The sequence below is a fragment of the Orbicella faveolata genome, unplaced genomic scaffold (genome assembly GCF_042242905.1).
Source record: "Orbicella faveolata isolate gen_17 unplaced genomic scaffold, um_ofav_v1 contig_2, whole genome shotgun sequence".
Classification (NCBI taxonomy): Eukaryota; Metazoa; Cnidaria; class Anthozoa; order Scleractinia; family Merulinidae; genus Orbicella; species Orbicella faveolata.
In genome coordinates, this window is record NW_028301547.1 from 20,556,007 (window position 1) to 20,571,866 (window position 15,860).

Sequence of the window (15,860 nt, forward strand, 5' to 3'; positions counted from 1 at the left end):
CAAATGTAAGCCTCTTCGATTGTGAAACCAAGCAGGACAAACCTATAGACCGTTTTGTCGCATATTAATGCTATTAATTCCGATATTCACTAACTATTCAAAAAAATCGTTTCTTTATCCCGTTATGTTAACAGGTCAACAGAAACGTTTTGCTACTTTTGAAACGTGTTTTTTTGTTCAATGAAAGCCGTTAACTTGCAATGTTAGAGAGAAATAATTCGTTAAATAATTTGAAATATTACACTTGATTTGATGTATACTCGACAGTATTACACCTAACCTTCCCGTCGTGGGCTGCATTGATTGTTTTCGTCTCTTTATTTTCTATGGTATGGTATAAATTAGTTATGCAACACTTTGTTGTGGTATACCGTGGAATTCCCACTGTATTTTAATTTCTTGTATACTGATGAAGAAAATACAAGCAACTCGTGGGACATTTCATGGTATACCACTCGGAAACTTTGCATAACTCGTATTTTTACTTACGGCCTTGTCTCTCTAAAGTCCACATGATTGTTTCCTGTTCCCCATGAGGAAATGTACAGGGTTCCTTTAGACATGGCCTATTAGAAGCAAAATGCTTGCAGACATCAAAAGTAGCTCTCGGTGGAAGTTTAAATCGGGGATAAGGCCTCATGACTTGCCATTGAGAGCGGTTGTTGTTCCAGGCAGCATACTTCAGGATACCGCGCTCTTCACAGAAGTTACAAGTCTTGGCTTTTATGATATTCTGCAGGAAGTGCTCGCACACAACAAAGACACCCTCGGGAACCTTTATACGACCAATTAACCCAGGTGGTGGATCCACACTGAGCGTTCTTGTCGCACTCTTGGTTTGGAAACTTTGGGAAAATGTGACTGGGTTAGAGGACCGGTCAGATTGTCCAGGACTGGTAAAGCAAGCAAAACCGGTGGAACTGCTTGGCTGACCAGGTATCCCATGGAAAGACATACTTGACAATTGTTCATTTGTTGCCTCAATTCTCGGTCGAGCTTCACCTTGAAATGGGCTGAAGTTTGGAAGCGATGCGTTAGGCTGGTTAATATTGAGCCAAGCATTACCAGAAGCGCCCATATGCATTGAGTTAGGAGTCGGTCTGTTAATATTCCCTTCTGGTAAGTTGGGAAACTCTCCGAAACTCAAGGACCTACGGACTTCAGACGTGTTCGCATTATCCTCCTTTCTGAAACCACTACTGGGAGGTATACCCTGAAGCTGGGATGTGCTCGGTTCAGGCGTCAACGAAAGTGCGTTAACCTCCGCAACTGACGGAAGCTCTTGGCCATGCGGCGCATCAATCCAGTCAAGCCCTGATGCCCTCTCCCCAAAATGCTTGTGGACACCTAATGTACTAGCACTAGCTTTTGCAGTCGAGAGGACAGGGCGACGAGTATTCTGCACGGGTATAAAGTCCCCACCGTCCGAGTCTTCGTCTTGGTTGAGTCCCAAGGTGCTAAATGCAGTGTTTGAGGTGGTAAACGACGCGTTTCTGCCTCTCATTGTGCTGCTGCAGTCGGACTGATAGTCTAAGTAGATATCCGGGTCTCCGAGTACTGAGTCTGTTGCTTGGGAGTCACCCTCATCAGGGCTTTCATGAGGTGATCCTTCTTCCACGTTGCTTGCTAGTACAGCCTGATCTGTTGATACAATTGAAAACTAGTCTTTAGAAATGAGCGCGGACATTGCTTTTAATTGAAGTTCAGGGTTGCTATGGAAAGCGCACTTGGGAAGATAAAAAGGAGATCGAGAAGGATCCATAAAGAAGGAAAAGCGAAATGCCGAGCTCACAGGTGATAAAAATAAAGAAAATCATCAAATGGGAAATATCAGATATACAATAAAAACTCGCTTCCTCCAACTCGGTTATGTCGAACTCCCTGGTCTCAAATAATCTTGAACTCAAATAACGTTTCCTCGGGTAAACTTTTTCAGTCATATACTATCGGCTTTCTCGGACCGCCAATGTCTCGAACTATTTTCGTTTCCCTTAAGAATTTGAGATAGTGAGGTTCAACTGCATGCACATCACACCCTTGGAGCAAACATTAGAAACGTAGGAGAATTTTGCTGATAAAAATGACAACACTAACAAATGCCATTTACCTGAAGAACCTTCCTTTAGCTGCTGGGCTTTTCTCTTTTCTTTCTTTCTCTCTTTCTTCTTCCTGTTTTTCTTCTTCCTCCTTTCTGCTTTTTCTAGAAGATAAGGAAACAAAAAGAAAAACATAAGTTGAAACTATTTCAAACCGTTTATGTGTTGAGATGCTTGAAACAAATAAAATCGCGGAACGGAAAATAATACCATGTTCTTTTGCTGCCGCGTATTCACTTTGCGTTTGATCTGAGTCCGCCATCTTTTCTAGTACTGTTTAAAAAAGGACCATCATGAATTTAATATCAATTGGCGCAGAGTACTCATACTCATTCGGGCAAGTATAAAATGAACATGACAGGTAACTTACCATCAGTTATTGCAACAGCCAAAGGATTCTCTTCTGTCACTTGTGAAAGCTGCTCCTGAATTATAAATATAAGGCACTGTCTTATTCAATGATTATTAAAAACTGGATCATTGGATAATGCAATTTTAGACTGTTCATTGGCTTAGCCATCATGGGTAATGAGGCATTATAATATGCTCTACAAATATGGTAAGTGTCCGCGTTATTTCTTAGGGAGATCTTATTTCTATTTTATTTTAGTTTTCTGCATTTTTAGGACGTCGTTAAAACAATTATTCCGCTCACGCTTGTTGGATATGAGATGAATTTAGCCAAGGCGGCGTTACGCGCTTTGTTGGCTGTCTACCATCTCATATCCAATAAGCGTGACTGAAATAATTGTTAATTATATGACGGTGTTGAATTTCATTCTGGCCCAACCCCCCACTTTGCGGGTGGGGGGGGCGCAAGAAACTAAAGAAGTTGAGTTTTATTAACACTTGTAGAGTGGCAAGGAATCGATACGCAGGCACCATCGACAGGATGCTTCTGTATTTAAGTAACCAAAGCATTATGGGAGGTAAGAAATGTTTCATACCTTTTCCTCCGAATTCAATATGACATCATTATCAGGTTTGATCTGCTTACTGTTCTCGACAGGAAAACTCGCTGGCGATGACTCCACCTGTGAAATAAAAGGTATATTTCCAATATTTAGGTGGCTGAACATAGTAATCAGGAAAGGCTATGAGCGTATTAGTGGTCGGTATTGTAAAGTCTTAAAGCATTTTCCATTCAAAGGGAATGTGAATTCTGGATCGTTAGCATAAAGCCACAACACGTGGAAAGGAGGGCCACTGTATCGAGTAATATCAGACCTCTCGTTCCTGAATATCTCACACACTAAACACTAGACCACCCCATGGACGATACCTGATCAGTGGTGGCACGTAACGAAGACTGTATGTATGTATACGTAATTGGCCACTCCCCATCGGGGCTTTTCAGGACCAATGTAAACAAACAATTATAAATAAATATTCAAATAAACATAGCTAGGTTAAGAATCCCAACTGGCGGGAGGCAGACCAGCTGGCTATTTACAAGCGTAGTTGAGAAGTTGAACCCGGGGCTACCGAGAACAAGATCAGCTAGCGGTCAGAACGGGATTTGAACCCGGGACCTACGGATTTCAAATCCGGCGCTCTAACCACTCGGCCACGCTGCCTCCAAGATTCCGGTCTCCTCACTACTAGCTATTCCGACGAGTAACTTAATCATATTTCTCACCTATCTGATTTTATATGAAATAAACAGAATCTAACGTATTGTAATTTAATAAAAGCCAGCAGGGCCAGCTACCTCAGACAATAAGGGTTGGCTGTCCATAGATGATGCTGCTGCACCATTAATTTCTATTTCAGATGGCCCTCTTTTGACCGCATTCGTCTTTTTCTGTGTGAAAGAGAAAAATTGCTTCTCCTTTAGAAGAACTAATGGCGGGTGGAGGTGTGGGTAGATACTGCTCGCTCCAGTTTTTTTGTTTTTTACTGTTATTAATATATCTAAAAACCAAAAAAAAAAAAAAACCTCCAGCTACTCTGCATGACATCATCGGCCCTTGTCAACGACCACCATGACGTACACTCAAAATATTATCTTGTCTTGAAAAGGACACGATAAATAACGAATATCCAATGGTGGGAGGGTTCCCCCAGTCACACTTACAGTTATGGGGTACTTCTTTGCTTACTTCCTTGGGTTATTCACTGTTTATTTATAAACATCCCTGACTGATTTCGGGAAAAAGAAATTAAACAAAGGCAAACGGCAACAATAACAACAACAGCAACAGAAACATGCATTACACGTGACTTAGTTAGCGGATGCCTGCCCGCTAAGTATTAATCCACCGTAGGAAAAAAGATGGCGGCTGTACATGTTACCACAATACCTTGCGAGCCTAACACAGCCTATAGGGCACAAAGAAAGCCAAATTTTTACGACATTTTCCACTTTGCTATAAGGATATTGAGTAACCTAGGTTTGAAGATTTTATCACGTTTCTGTACGTTTTTATGAATGTTGTTAAGGTTTTCGTGCGCTAAGAATTATGGGTAAATGTACCAATCGCCATCTTTTTTCCTACGGAGGATTGTTATTCGTGGTTAAAGCAAAGGAGAGCATTGCAGCGAGCCACTCTCAGTGGTGGTACTCTCGAAATCTGCACGAAAAAAAGTTGCAAATGTCTGGTAAAATCTCTTGTAAATTTTGTATAAATTCGTCTAATAATACGTTCGATCCCCAAGCGTCTTCTTGTTATAATATGGAATATTTGTGAACTGTTTGTGGAGTAGGCTGCTACTTTGTAAATAATCTAGAAATTGAGCTGCTTTTAAGTTACGGACAATAGCTCATTTTAATCAATGTACACAATAAATTTATAAATAACTACCGTTTCTTTTGCTTGTTTCAGTTCGCTTTCCTTCAAGCGTTCTATAATTTCAGCCATAAGTTCTAAAGCTTCGAGGTTATCGCTTCTTAACCACAGTACTGAAAAAAAAACCAAAAAAAAACGTGAAGTTATTACACGCAATCCAGGACAACTACCAGTCCAGCCAGGGCATACCACACGCAGAAACCATCTGAGATTCGAGTCCAAATACTGATGTGATACAGCTCTACAGAGATCAGCGGGTGGTGTCTCCTTTTGATAAGGCTACAACTCTAGCGCAGTTGTGAATCACTTACACTAAACGATTTAAAAGAGAGCAGTGTTCAATGTAGGCCCCGTCCACACTACGCCGGAGAAATCTGGAGAGAAGGTTCTTTTTCAGACTTTTTATGTAAGAAATGGCCAAGGAAACTCGCGTTACATACCTTTTGCACAAGTATCCTTTGCTTCTTCGTATCTCCCCTGATATTAATAAACAAAAGCAGAAGTTAATCCTTCGAAAAAAATTTTTAAGATCAATTACTACAAAGACCTTTTTAAAATATACACTCTTAACAATAGTCTTCAGTATAAATTGTAGCAGTCGATCTTTACAGTTTGTGCATACACTAGCTTCAGTTAGTATTAATCTACTAGCGTTCTATCACGTATATATGCTGTTCTCTGATTGGCTACGCTATGCACTATCTATTCTGTTGTATATAGCGAGTAGCCTAGCAGTGTGCGCTTGTTAACAAACTGGCGGCCGCTACTTTGCGTTTTCGAAGCGTCTGTGAAGAGGAGTAAGATAAAGTTTTGAATGACTAGTAAATTTACACTAAAACAATTAGATTATTCCATTTCGATTTCTATGCGTGATAGTTAACTTTAGTTGACTCGGGCCTCGCCCTCGGCAACTGTCGGGCGATAAAAATCTTGAGCTGATAATTTAATTGTTAAATAGTTAAATAAAGACATCAAGAGAGAAAGGATACCAAGTGATTTTAAAGCTTCCTATTTATGAAATAATTAAAATTGTTACCAGGTTCATTAGGATTTCAGCCTGCCTTAATAGAACTCCATGTAGAAACATAAAGTTTAACAAATCCAGTAACTCAGTGTAACTTTCTAAAGCGAGTACACGAGTGTTATCGTCCATGTTTAACATTTCGGCGAATTCAATTATTGTCTCCAGAACTTCATGAATCAGAGAACGATCCTGTAAAGAGAGAGACAAAGAAAAATGTTTTAGGTATATGTATGAAATTATACCATTATAACATGGATAAAACTCTGGCAATTAAAACTCAATCAATGAAGGTAGGTAAAGTCTGCGTTCTAGCCCACTGGACCATCAGATCGTCACTTATTTCCGGTTTCCATAGCATGAAGCTACTAGGAGTATTTCTTCTCCCCCCTGGATGGGATGGTAGTCTATCACAGTGTTACCTTCCAATATTAAATTCGCCGTTCCCCATGCATTTATACACCTGGGTGGAGAGAGGCACAGCGAGAGTAAAGTGTCTTGCCCAAGAACACGACACAGCAAGCCAGGGCTCAAACCTGGACTGCTTGATCTGAAGTCCAGCGCACTAATCACGGAGACAATCACGCGGTAAAAAAAAAGAGTAATGTTTGGGAGCATGTTTTAGCCTGTAGACAGTTCCAGCTTCCTGAGTTACACCTTCTCTGCCTAGCGCTGCAATTAATTCACTTGCCTTTGTAAATGCTTCTCTCAGTTTTTCCTTTAGATCATTCAAGCATTCCTTGGTTTTCTCGCACTGGAGAAACGATAGGAATATATTTATCATCAATTAGCCGTTGGGCAAACTAATATAAATCACAAACTACTCGCTTGGCCAGCAGCTTCACTTAGCAAGGAATCACAATTTAATTGGACAAGTAAAAACAAAACAAAGAAACTCACAAGCAAATCACAAACCAGCGAACAAAAACAGACGAACAAGCAAACAGGCAAACAAGCAAACGGGCTAACAGGCAAACGAGCAAACAAGTTGGCAAGCAAACAAGCAGATCGAGACAAGCATTACAAACACACAAGCAATCAAACAAACAGGTGGACAAAGAAATAAACAACCAACCAAACAAACAACCAGTCAACAAACCAATCAACGAACGAACGAACGAACCAACCAACCAACCAACCACCAAACAAGCAAACAAACAAACAAACAAAGAAAAAAACAAATAAATGAAAAAGCTTGGTTAAAGTTCCTTCCAAGGGAAAAGCAGTGACATTATCAGGTAAACGGGCAAATAATTCGTGAAAGAACCCTTACTTGCATGAGCCCGATCAGTGTTTTCTCTGATCATAATCTCTATTGTTTATACAGTCACCTGATCGACTGATGACAAGTAACATTACTATAGTACATATTTGTGAGATCTACTTACATTGGGCCTCAAATGCTTGCACCACACTGCTAACTTAAAGGCTGGAACAAAATCTCCAAGACACACTATTGCTTTCATCTTGATAAAAACAGATTTTGCCAGCAAATTCTTATTGTTGCTGCAATCTGCATGTTCAATGGCTAAAAGAGATAATAACATTACAGAATCTAATTAAGGACAGTATAAAATTAAGGACAGAATGCATTGTGGGGAGATGTCGTTCAAATGCTGACAAAGTAAGCTTAATTGAAAAGACATCCGCCAAAAAAAGGAAGGCGGTAGATACGGAAGCCAACAACTAACTTATATGTACCTCCTTCGCAGTCCTGGATGGCCTCAAGATATTTGCCCTGTGTGATACAACATGTATAAGTTGTCAGTGATGCCGAAAAAATGTTATCACCAGATTTGATGCAATAAATAAAAGTCGATTCTATTCGAGAGCTATGTTACATGCCTCGTGGAGTTAATAATAATAATAATAATAATAATAATAATAATAATAATAATAATAACAATAAACTTTATTTAAGTGTCAAACCATGTAGCCTGGGAGAAAGCGATACTGATAAGGGGACACAGACTAATACAAAATACGTACAAAACTGAGAAGACTAAGATATCTACACTAAAATATGAATAATAGAAAATGCAGTCTAAAATGTTTTAAATATAAAGCTAAACATTATAGGTAACTATCGATAGCTGAACTTATGTAAAAAAATAATTAATTACTAATAAGATTTAAGAATGTCAAGTTGAGCAGAGGATACAATCCTTGTAGCCTGCTTCTATTTACTTAATCACATCTTTGCCACGAATGCGCCTTTTAAACTTATTAAGTGTTTTGGCTGATCTGTGATCCGAAGACCGGTCTCCCCATGATTTGGGTCCTAAACATCACTGTGAGTGACTACCGTGCGTTACAGAGTTATACCTAGGAGTGGAAAAATCAGATTGCCTCAAATTGTACCTGGAGTTATGTTCATTAAAGAGATAAACTTACCATTTTATAGAAACACACGGCTCTCTTGCGAAAAAGCTTTTCGGCAATGGCAGAAGTATCCATGAAAGGTAAAGCTGGGTAATTCAACGCGAAAGTATAAAACGCTGCTGCCTCTTCATATCGCTGTGCTTGAAATTTTTCATCACCCTCCTTCTTAAATCCCAATAAAAATGGATCCTGCAAATGCGATCGATAAACGGCGGTAACTAGAGACAAGGATAGATGACTTTTAAAAGTAAGGGAATATAAACTGCAAGGAAAGCTGCATTTACGCGGCGCAAGGAATAGATTGGCAATGTTTTTGTCTTGCTTGTATGTCTTGTATAATATGCATGTGTTTGTCGTAAACTCAGTTTGCCTCAAAATTTCAAAAAACCCGGGTGCAGGATATACAAAATTCAGTAACTTCAGCATTGTAGTAAGAAATAAAGTTGTAGATAAAAAGGGACGAACCACCAAACTCGTTCCCGTGCGGTCGGTAAGTTTTCGGTTTCACTTTAACCCTTAACTCTATAAACAAATGGCGTTCGATGGCGTCTTCGATCCTTACCATAAAGGGAAGCGGTATGAAGTCCTCAGTCTCTTCACTGTAATTCAGAGATAAAAAGAAAATACAAACTCATGCTTATATTAAGAAAGAGGAAAGACAGTGTAAGTTGTACTGCCGGGAAACATATTGGATTGTTATTTGTATATTAACGCTGGAGCTCACCCATCTTCCTCGTCCATCCCGGAAGAATGTCCACCTTGTGCCATTCCAACACAGAGACTGAAAGTTAAGAAAGGATGTGCCTCAACTATTTGATCTTTCTTTTGCAAGTAAACCATAGAGAGCTCCGTTCACACTGATTTTGTGCATATTAGAATAATATAAGAGATGCAGTGAGGTGTTCGACAATGCAGCATTAACTCATTGGATTCATTTTGAAAGAATCGGCTCATTATTCCCAAATGTAAGACGCAAACCAACTGCAAAGAAGCTAAAATATCTGTGATCTTTTTTTGAAAATTGAGTCGCTATTAGTATAGAGGCAAATTTATATGTGTTGTATAGTGAATCAGAGCATTTTCCAGTGAAACTAGATATTAAATTATGGCTAGGAATGTTGCTTTCAACTGATTGAGCGATTCAAAAACTTTCAATGTCCGCCTTGTCCAAAACTCCATGCGAGTCAGTCGCAATCCTTCCCCGGAATTGAGCTCGGACACATATTCCCAGAGTTAGTTCAAAGTTAGCAGAACTATCTAAGTTTAAAACCCCTAGTAACATTTTCCTTTCTATTTAAAACGTTCAATTAGTACCGCACATTTCCGCAGACCTCCTTTGCTCGTGCCGAAATAACGTTTAATTTTGTCTGTACGAGTTTGCCGACAAAAAACGTGTGAAGAGAAAAATGACAAAAACGTCTGAAGAGAAAAATTATTTTCAAAATCTGCCGTATGGTTACAGGCCGGTTATACAGCAATATTACACTGAGTAGCATAGCTTCACACTTAGTGCAACAGGGAATGTGTTTATCTGTGCTAACAGCAGCGAAATAGCAGCGGGACTGTGTTCTAAAAATCCTTAATTCTTAGCAGCACTAAACCGGTGAGTACGTTGCCGTCAACTACCCTGACTGTCCTACCTAACTGGGCCGTCGAGGCTAAGGCTGAACTATATGGACAATCGTTGCTTTGATAAATTTCACTTATATTAGCTGCAACGCAAGTTGACGAAAAGGATTTGCTCTGTTTTTGAAGCAAGCCTGACTCAGTAAACAAGATGGACTTTTAGGTTTATACTGAACCGACTTGAAATTATTGCAGATCTTTCCACGGATAAAGAGCATTCTCGAGGAGACACGAACAGTGATGCATCCTTGCTGCTCATGCCTTCAGTATATAAGCTATAAACTACTCCTTATCAGGAGAATCTCCCGATTAGTTACCTTAGTTGGAATGGTCGAATCCGAGGCAATCGACGGAAAGCGAAACTCCCTTTCAATTGATTTGTCTTGCAGGCTTAAATTACAAGTTTAAAGCTTCTGATAGCCACGTTTTTTAAGTTTTCTGGTTCTGAATTCACTGCGCAAAAAGCCAAATATTCGGGCCCGAATTCGCTCGAATACGGATCGGCGCACGCCGCGTATACCGCAATGTTCTGACGTATTCGATTACGGTTAACTAGAAATACACTTGGAATATTCTATTAGAATCCGGCCTGTTTTTCCGTATTCAAATTGAATACTCGTGAATGACTCGAAATGTTCGATAAATCATACGGGCCACGTTTTGGTAGATTAATGTTACATTAGATGTTCTTCGAAGATATAGTGATCGTTTATGACTCGAACATTTTCGAATACTCCCAGTTGTTCGAGAGTTTGCGACTGGAACACGAGACTCATGCGAAGTACAAAACGTCTTCATGTTTGAATACTGACGCATAAGTGAGGTTTTAAGGTATTCTAACCGACACACTTCAAGTGTTCTGTGGTGTTCGACTGGGACAAGAGACTCATGCGAAGTATGAAACGTGTTCATTTTTGAATACTGACGCATATGTGAGGTTTTAAGGGTATTCTAAACGACACACTTCAAGTGTTCTGTAGTGTTCTGCTTCCAGAAGAATGCTATATACGCCCGAACTGTTACCTTCTTACATAGAATTATTTTTACAAAGGGTTCGCCATCATACTCTAGGAGTACTACAGATGTGTGGTATACTTTAACCAAAATCCACGAACGATTATGAACGGAGCGTATTCCACCATATTCGATACGAATATTCCAGGTGAACGTCACGTATTGTGTGCGCCTTGAATACTCTAGGATTCTATTGCGTCACAATCACGTATTCGACCCTAGAATACTCTAGAATATTTTGGCTTTCACGCAGCGGAAAGTCGCAGTGGAAAGTTTTGGCAATCGGAATTAATTTTAAAAATCACTGTATCATTCCGACGCCAATTCCACAGGCATCATGCAATCTGCCTGCCAGTGCTCATTCGATTGTGAGACACAATGCAACATTAGACAAATTAATAATCTCTTGTTGAAGTAGGCTACGGGCCTTGGGGTTACATAGGTGACGATACGTGCCTAAACAACGGAGAATTGAACTTAAAATTTGAATAAAGAGAAATTTTTACCTGATGTTTCAGTTTTTTGAGCTTACCCTCACCAGTTCATAAAACTGTAACGCATGCGCGGCTACTTTCATTCGATAGTGGCAGACTGGGTAAAACGATTTTACTTAATCTACATAAATTCGGTTTCTTCATAGGCTGTTTACTGCCATACTGTATGCAGTATAAAGCTGGAATTGACTTGTAACCCAAATGTCAGTGCTGATATGTTGTTCCAAACATCAGTCCTGATATGACAATTGTCGCATTGTCGATAGGTCGTTCTAAACGATAATTTATAACTTTGACAACAAGTCTTAAGATGCAGACTATTCATATTTATCAGGACTGATACATACTGTCTGCACCGTTGTACTAGCCTTGTAGCAGTAACATCAACTCCGTTTTACTTGGTAGCTATTTCCAAATTTTAATCCGCAGTTATATAAGGCACTTTCAATTGACATTAACACTTGCCTATAAAAAATACATCGTAATGCAAAACAGCAGGAAATAGTTTCTCTGAACAGGTATGTGCATTATGCGAGGGCAGGCCAAGGTGAATGAATACAGATCGCCAATTTAATATAGATCGTCTTTGGTACTTCTTACGAATTTCCTCCTTCAAGTATTATATAATTTCTCGGTCGTCGGAACATAATGACATGCAGGGACCTGGCGGACGAATAGCAGTCATAACAATTTAAACTTGAACGTAACATGAATTGTTGAGATTTACATACCTGGAGCTGATGTCTTCAGTTCCCTGATTCTTAGACGTGTGGAGTATAACCTGGGTTTGTGCTCAGTAGAAGAATAACAAATAATAGCCTCGTCAAAGACCAAATTCAAAATAGCTTGTTCTTTCTTTCCTAGAAAGATTGAAGTTTCCGGCTTCTTTTCTGGGAAACTCAGTGCTCCTTGACCTGATTGGTTAACGTGTCTCAACATATCATTTACCTAACAATGGCATGTTATGATGATATATGTACTATTGCATAATTACAATTATTTTCTCAAGCTACTAAAGCATTATTTTAATTTTGAACTGAAGGCAGTTATGTTCTGCGTACGTGTTATACATTTTGGTTTCTCTCTGTTGTACGTTGCAGATTCAGGAGGCTATGGAAATTTTACTGAGGTTTCACAGCGTGACGTTAACACGTCACAGTGAACTAATATTTACATTTTACGACTAGACAAAGAAGTTATGTTTTTATTACCGAGTAATGTCATGAAGGACAGATGTTTAGAAGAATGAGAAATTAACTAAAGATATCGTGGTGGTATTTCCTCCCACAGAACGAAATAGTTGTCTCTAGAGTTGTCATTTGTAAAAACCTCCGTTTTACAAATGACTGGATGTCTCTCCCAGTATTTTTAGGAAAGCCAATGCCATGCACAATTTTTAAGAAAAACCTTATAAGGTTCTTTATGAATAAACATTTTAAAAAAAATATTTTTAGATGTACGACGTATTGTTAATAGATAATTAATTAGTTTTTTAGGACAGTAGGTAGTTGTGGTAGTTTTAGTAGTTTTAATTATTGTATATTTTATATTTTAGATCTGTGATATTTGTATTTCTTATTTTAGATTTTAATACTTTTTATTTTTATAGAGGACCTCCCTGAAAACCACGTATTTACGTGACGGGCGCTTCCTCTTTAAAGATTGTTTTATTATTATTATTATTATTATTATTATTATTAGAGTAGTATGTTTAAATTAGTTAGTGGATTCAACGTTTCCCGTGTTTGCCAGTGTTCATTGAACCAACTAACGGAAGTTTGATTAGAAAAACGTGGCTACAAATCAACATTTACGAGCTTGAGACATCATTGCTGTTCAGTCTACTTCCTATTTCTTTGCGGATGGGACATGGACGAGTAACGTGAAAGGATGAATATTTTTGAAGGGATTCTACGGACTCAAAGTTGTAAACGTCACAGGCGCGAAGAGGTAAATATAGATAACTTTTCCAATTCTCGTCCCCAGACTAGCTCGTCTCTCTGACCCGGTGGAGCCTTGGCACGAGGAAATGGTGGTTCCGGAGACACATGATTTGATTGGCTAAATTCTTGGACTAAGATATCATTGTTGGTTTCTTTCCCAACAAGAAGCTATTTCTCAGAAAGAAATAGTGTTTCGTTTCCGGAAAGATATTCAAAGTCTGAGAAAGGCTGGGGTTTTGATATCTTGTGCATGAGAAGTCCTGGGGTGAGGGGGTATGTGCTAATGCGCCGCTTTGCACCGGGCAGTACTTGACTCGAATGAATGCGGTACTCTGTGTTTCGTAGTCAGTGACGCAGTATATTTTTCTTTTCAAAAAGGACGCCTCATGTATGACGATAGTTGTGCAAATATTCCTCCACTTTCGCTTGAATATTATGAAGCTAAAATACAAATGCTATCAGTGTTTTCATGGAAACCAACTTTTGAAATGCCGCGGTATGTCGAAATACAAATTTTATTATTTTTAAAAGTGCGCTCTAAGAAGTAAAGCTACTGGAATTGTGGCGGAAAATTCGAGAAATTCAACTAAATCTGGAAAATGTCGACTCCTAAGATATGAAGAAAATCTCATAAAAAAGCCATATTGTGCAGGGCTGGAAATAACAGTCGGTCGTCGGACATTGTCCGACCAAATTTTAAATATGTCCGGCCAATTTCACATTATGGTCGGACCAACACCAAGTTATTGTCCATCCATAAAATTTAGTTAGATACATTGTTAAAAGGTTCGAAATTGTGACCGGTACGGTCGCCAATGCGGCTAAAATTTCATCTTTGGCGACCAAAAATGCTGGTTTAATTGACAGCCGAAAATACGTCTGCGTTCCCAGGCTACCATAATGGCGACTATGTTTCTCTGTGATGTGAAGTTTATATGAAATAATTCATATATGAACTGCGGTTGTAGATGAAAGTGAAGAATGATCATCGCAGTTAATTTTCCAATTTAAGCAATTGGAAAGAAGAAGCCTGAAAAAAATCAGGGCTTCAACGGGATTAGTTGAGTTCATATCTTCCCGTGAGGAGTGAAATGATGTGAAGTTTATATGAAATAATTCATATATGAACTGCGGTTGTAGATGAAGGTGAAGAATGATCATCGCAGTTAATTTTCCAATTTAAGCAATTGGAAAGAAGAAGCCTGAAAAAAAAATCAGGGCTTCAACGGGATATGAACTCAACTAATTGACCTCGCTCCCGATGTGTGGCTTCATAGCTCAGTTGGTAGAGCATCGCACCGGTATCGCGGAGGTCACGGGTTCGAATCCCGTTGAAGCCCTGATTTTTTTCAGGCTTCTTCTTTCCAATTGCTTAAATTGGAAAATTAACTGCGATGATCATTCTTCACCTTTATGTTTCTCTGTGTTGACGATCAGTAACGGTTATTTTCTCAGACATTATGTCCTTCCAGAATTACATAGTTAAAGATCTTTGCTTCTATAACATTCGGCATAAGAAAAGAAAGCAATCTATCCTTTTGCTTTGCCGTAAAGGATTCCCTCATATCGGAAAACTTGCAAATGGATCGTGCTTGAAATCGCCCTATAATGCACTACAAACCCTTGAGCATTGAGTACGTCACGTATACCTACCAATTGTGTCTCTTGTAATGCACGAATCCTTCATTACATTAGCGACCAAAAAAGTCTTGGAAATTTTTTCTTAACAGATTTTATTCATTGAGTTCTTTTCTGAACAAAATTCCTACTTGATTTTTATCACAGTCGCCAAATGGCTACTCAAGAATTTTTTTACTTTTGGGCCCTTGACTCTGACAGTTTGAGCCATATCCTGGAGCGCATTATGGGCTCCTGCCATATCGTAAAGCAGAAGCGTTCATCTTTCCTGTATTTGCCAAATAAATTACTCTTCAGAAATCGCCCTATTATGCATTACATGCATTGCAATATGCTTTTAGCACTTAATGTATGTACCCTAGAGTCAACTCTGGTCAGGAGCCTGCAACTCCCATACTAAGCCTATGTCACGTTATTTTTACAGACCGTTTCATTTTTAGGCTTCTTTTCCCACGAAAAAGGTCTTTTCCGGTCTACGTGAACGCGCAGCGGTAAGGAAAAAATGGCAGCCTCAGGTGGACATGTCGACCTAATGTTCCAGCGAAATTATAAAGTCTGTGCTTGTGATTAGTCACTGAGGTTCCTGCGGGGATCTGAATTCGCGGTAAATTCAAATTAAAAATAGATGGGTCTGTAAAAACGCCAGGACAGGAATAATTGGGGTAGTTGCACACTCTTAGAGATGGGCTCCTGCTTTAAAGGGACATAGTCAGCTGGCGCACTTGCACATTAGATACCATTTCATAGCTAATTTGCACATTACAGAGACGCGATCCATACTGTTTTAAACCAAATATGATATAAATAATATCATAGGATGAGCAAAAGAACATTCAAAAACAGGATTTTCAGTAAAC

General features: G+C 39.1%; 1 protein-coding gene across 4 annotated transcripts in view; it reads right to left on the minus strand.

The window, feature by feature from the left end:
* The window catches only part of LOC110043474 (3'-5' exoribonuclease HELZ2-like), a 35,603-nt gene extending 23,272 nt beyond the window's left edge, over positions 1-12,331 (minus strand). Inside the window, exons 1-16 of one of the 4 annotated variants that reach the window (XM_089290195.1) lie at positions 12,154-12,331; positions 9,013-9,069; positions 8,851-8,887; positions 8,301-8,477; positions 7,608-7,644; positions 7,295-7,434; positions 6,598-6,660; positions 5,922-6,098; positions 5,326-5,362; positions 4,901-4,998; positions 3,808-3,900; positions 3,044-3,130; positions 2,467-2,521; positions 2,307-2,369; positions 2,108-2,200; positions 490-1,641 (exon numbers count right to left, since the gene is read on the minus strand). In XM_089290195.1, coding sequence (XP_089146321.1) covers positions 490-1,641; positions 2,108-2,200; positions 2,307-2,369; positions 2,467-2,521; positions 3,044-3,130; positions 3,808-3,900; positions 4,901-4,998; positions 5,326-5,362; positions 5,922-6,098; positions 6,598-6,660; positions 7,295-7,434; positions 7,608-7,644; positions 8,301-8,477; positions 8,851-8,887; positions 9,013-9,056 — 2,353 coding nt within the window. In that variant the 5' untranslated portion in view covers positions 9,057-9,069; positions 12,154-12,331. Of the gene's footprint in view, positions 1-489; positions 1,642-2,107; positions 2,201-2,306; positions 2,370-2,466; positions 2,522-3,043; positions 3,131-3,807; positions 3,901-4,900; positions 4,999-5,325; positions 5,363-5,921; positions 6,099-6,597; positions 6,661-7,294; positions 7,435-7,607; positions 7,645-8,300; positions 8,785-8,850; positions 8,888-9,012; positions 9,070-10,231; positions 10,312-11,434; positions 11,499-12,153 lie in introns of those variants that run through there. The other 3 variants (XM_089290196.1, XM_089290197.1, XM_089290194.1) reach the window with 3 other exon arrangements.
* Positions 12,332-15,860: the final 3,529 nt, after the last annotated feature.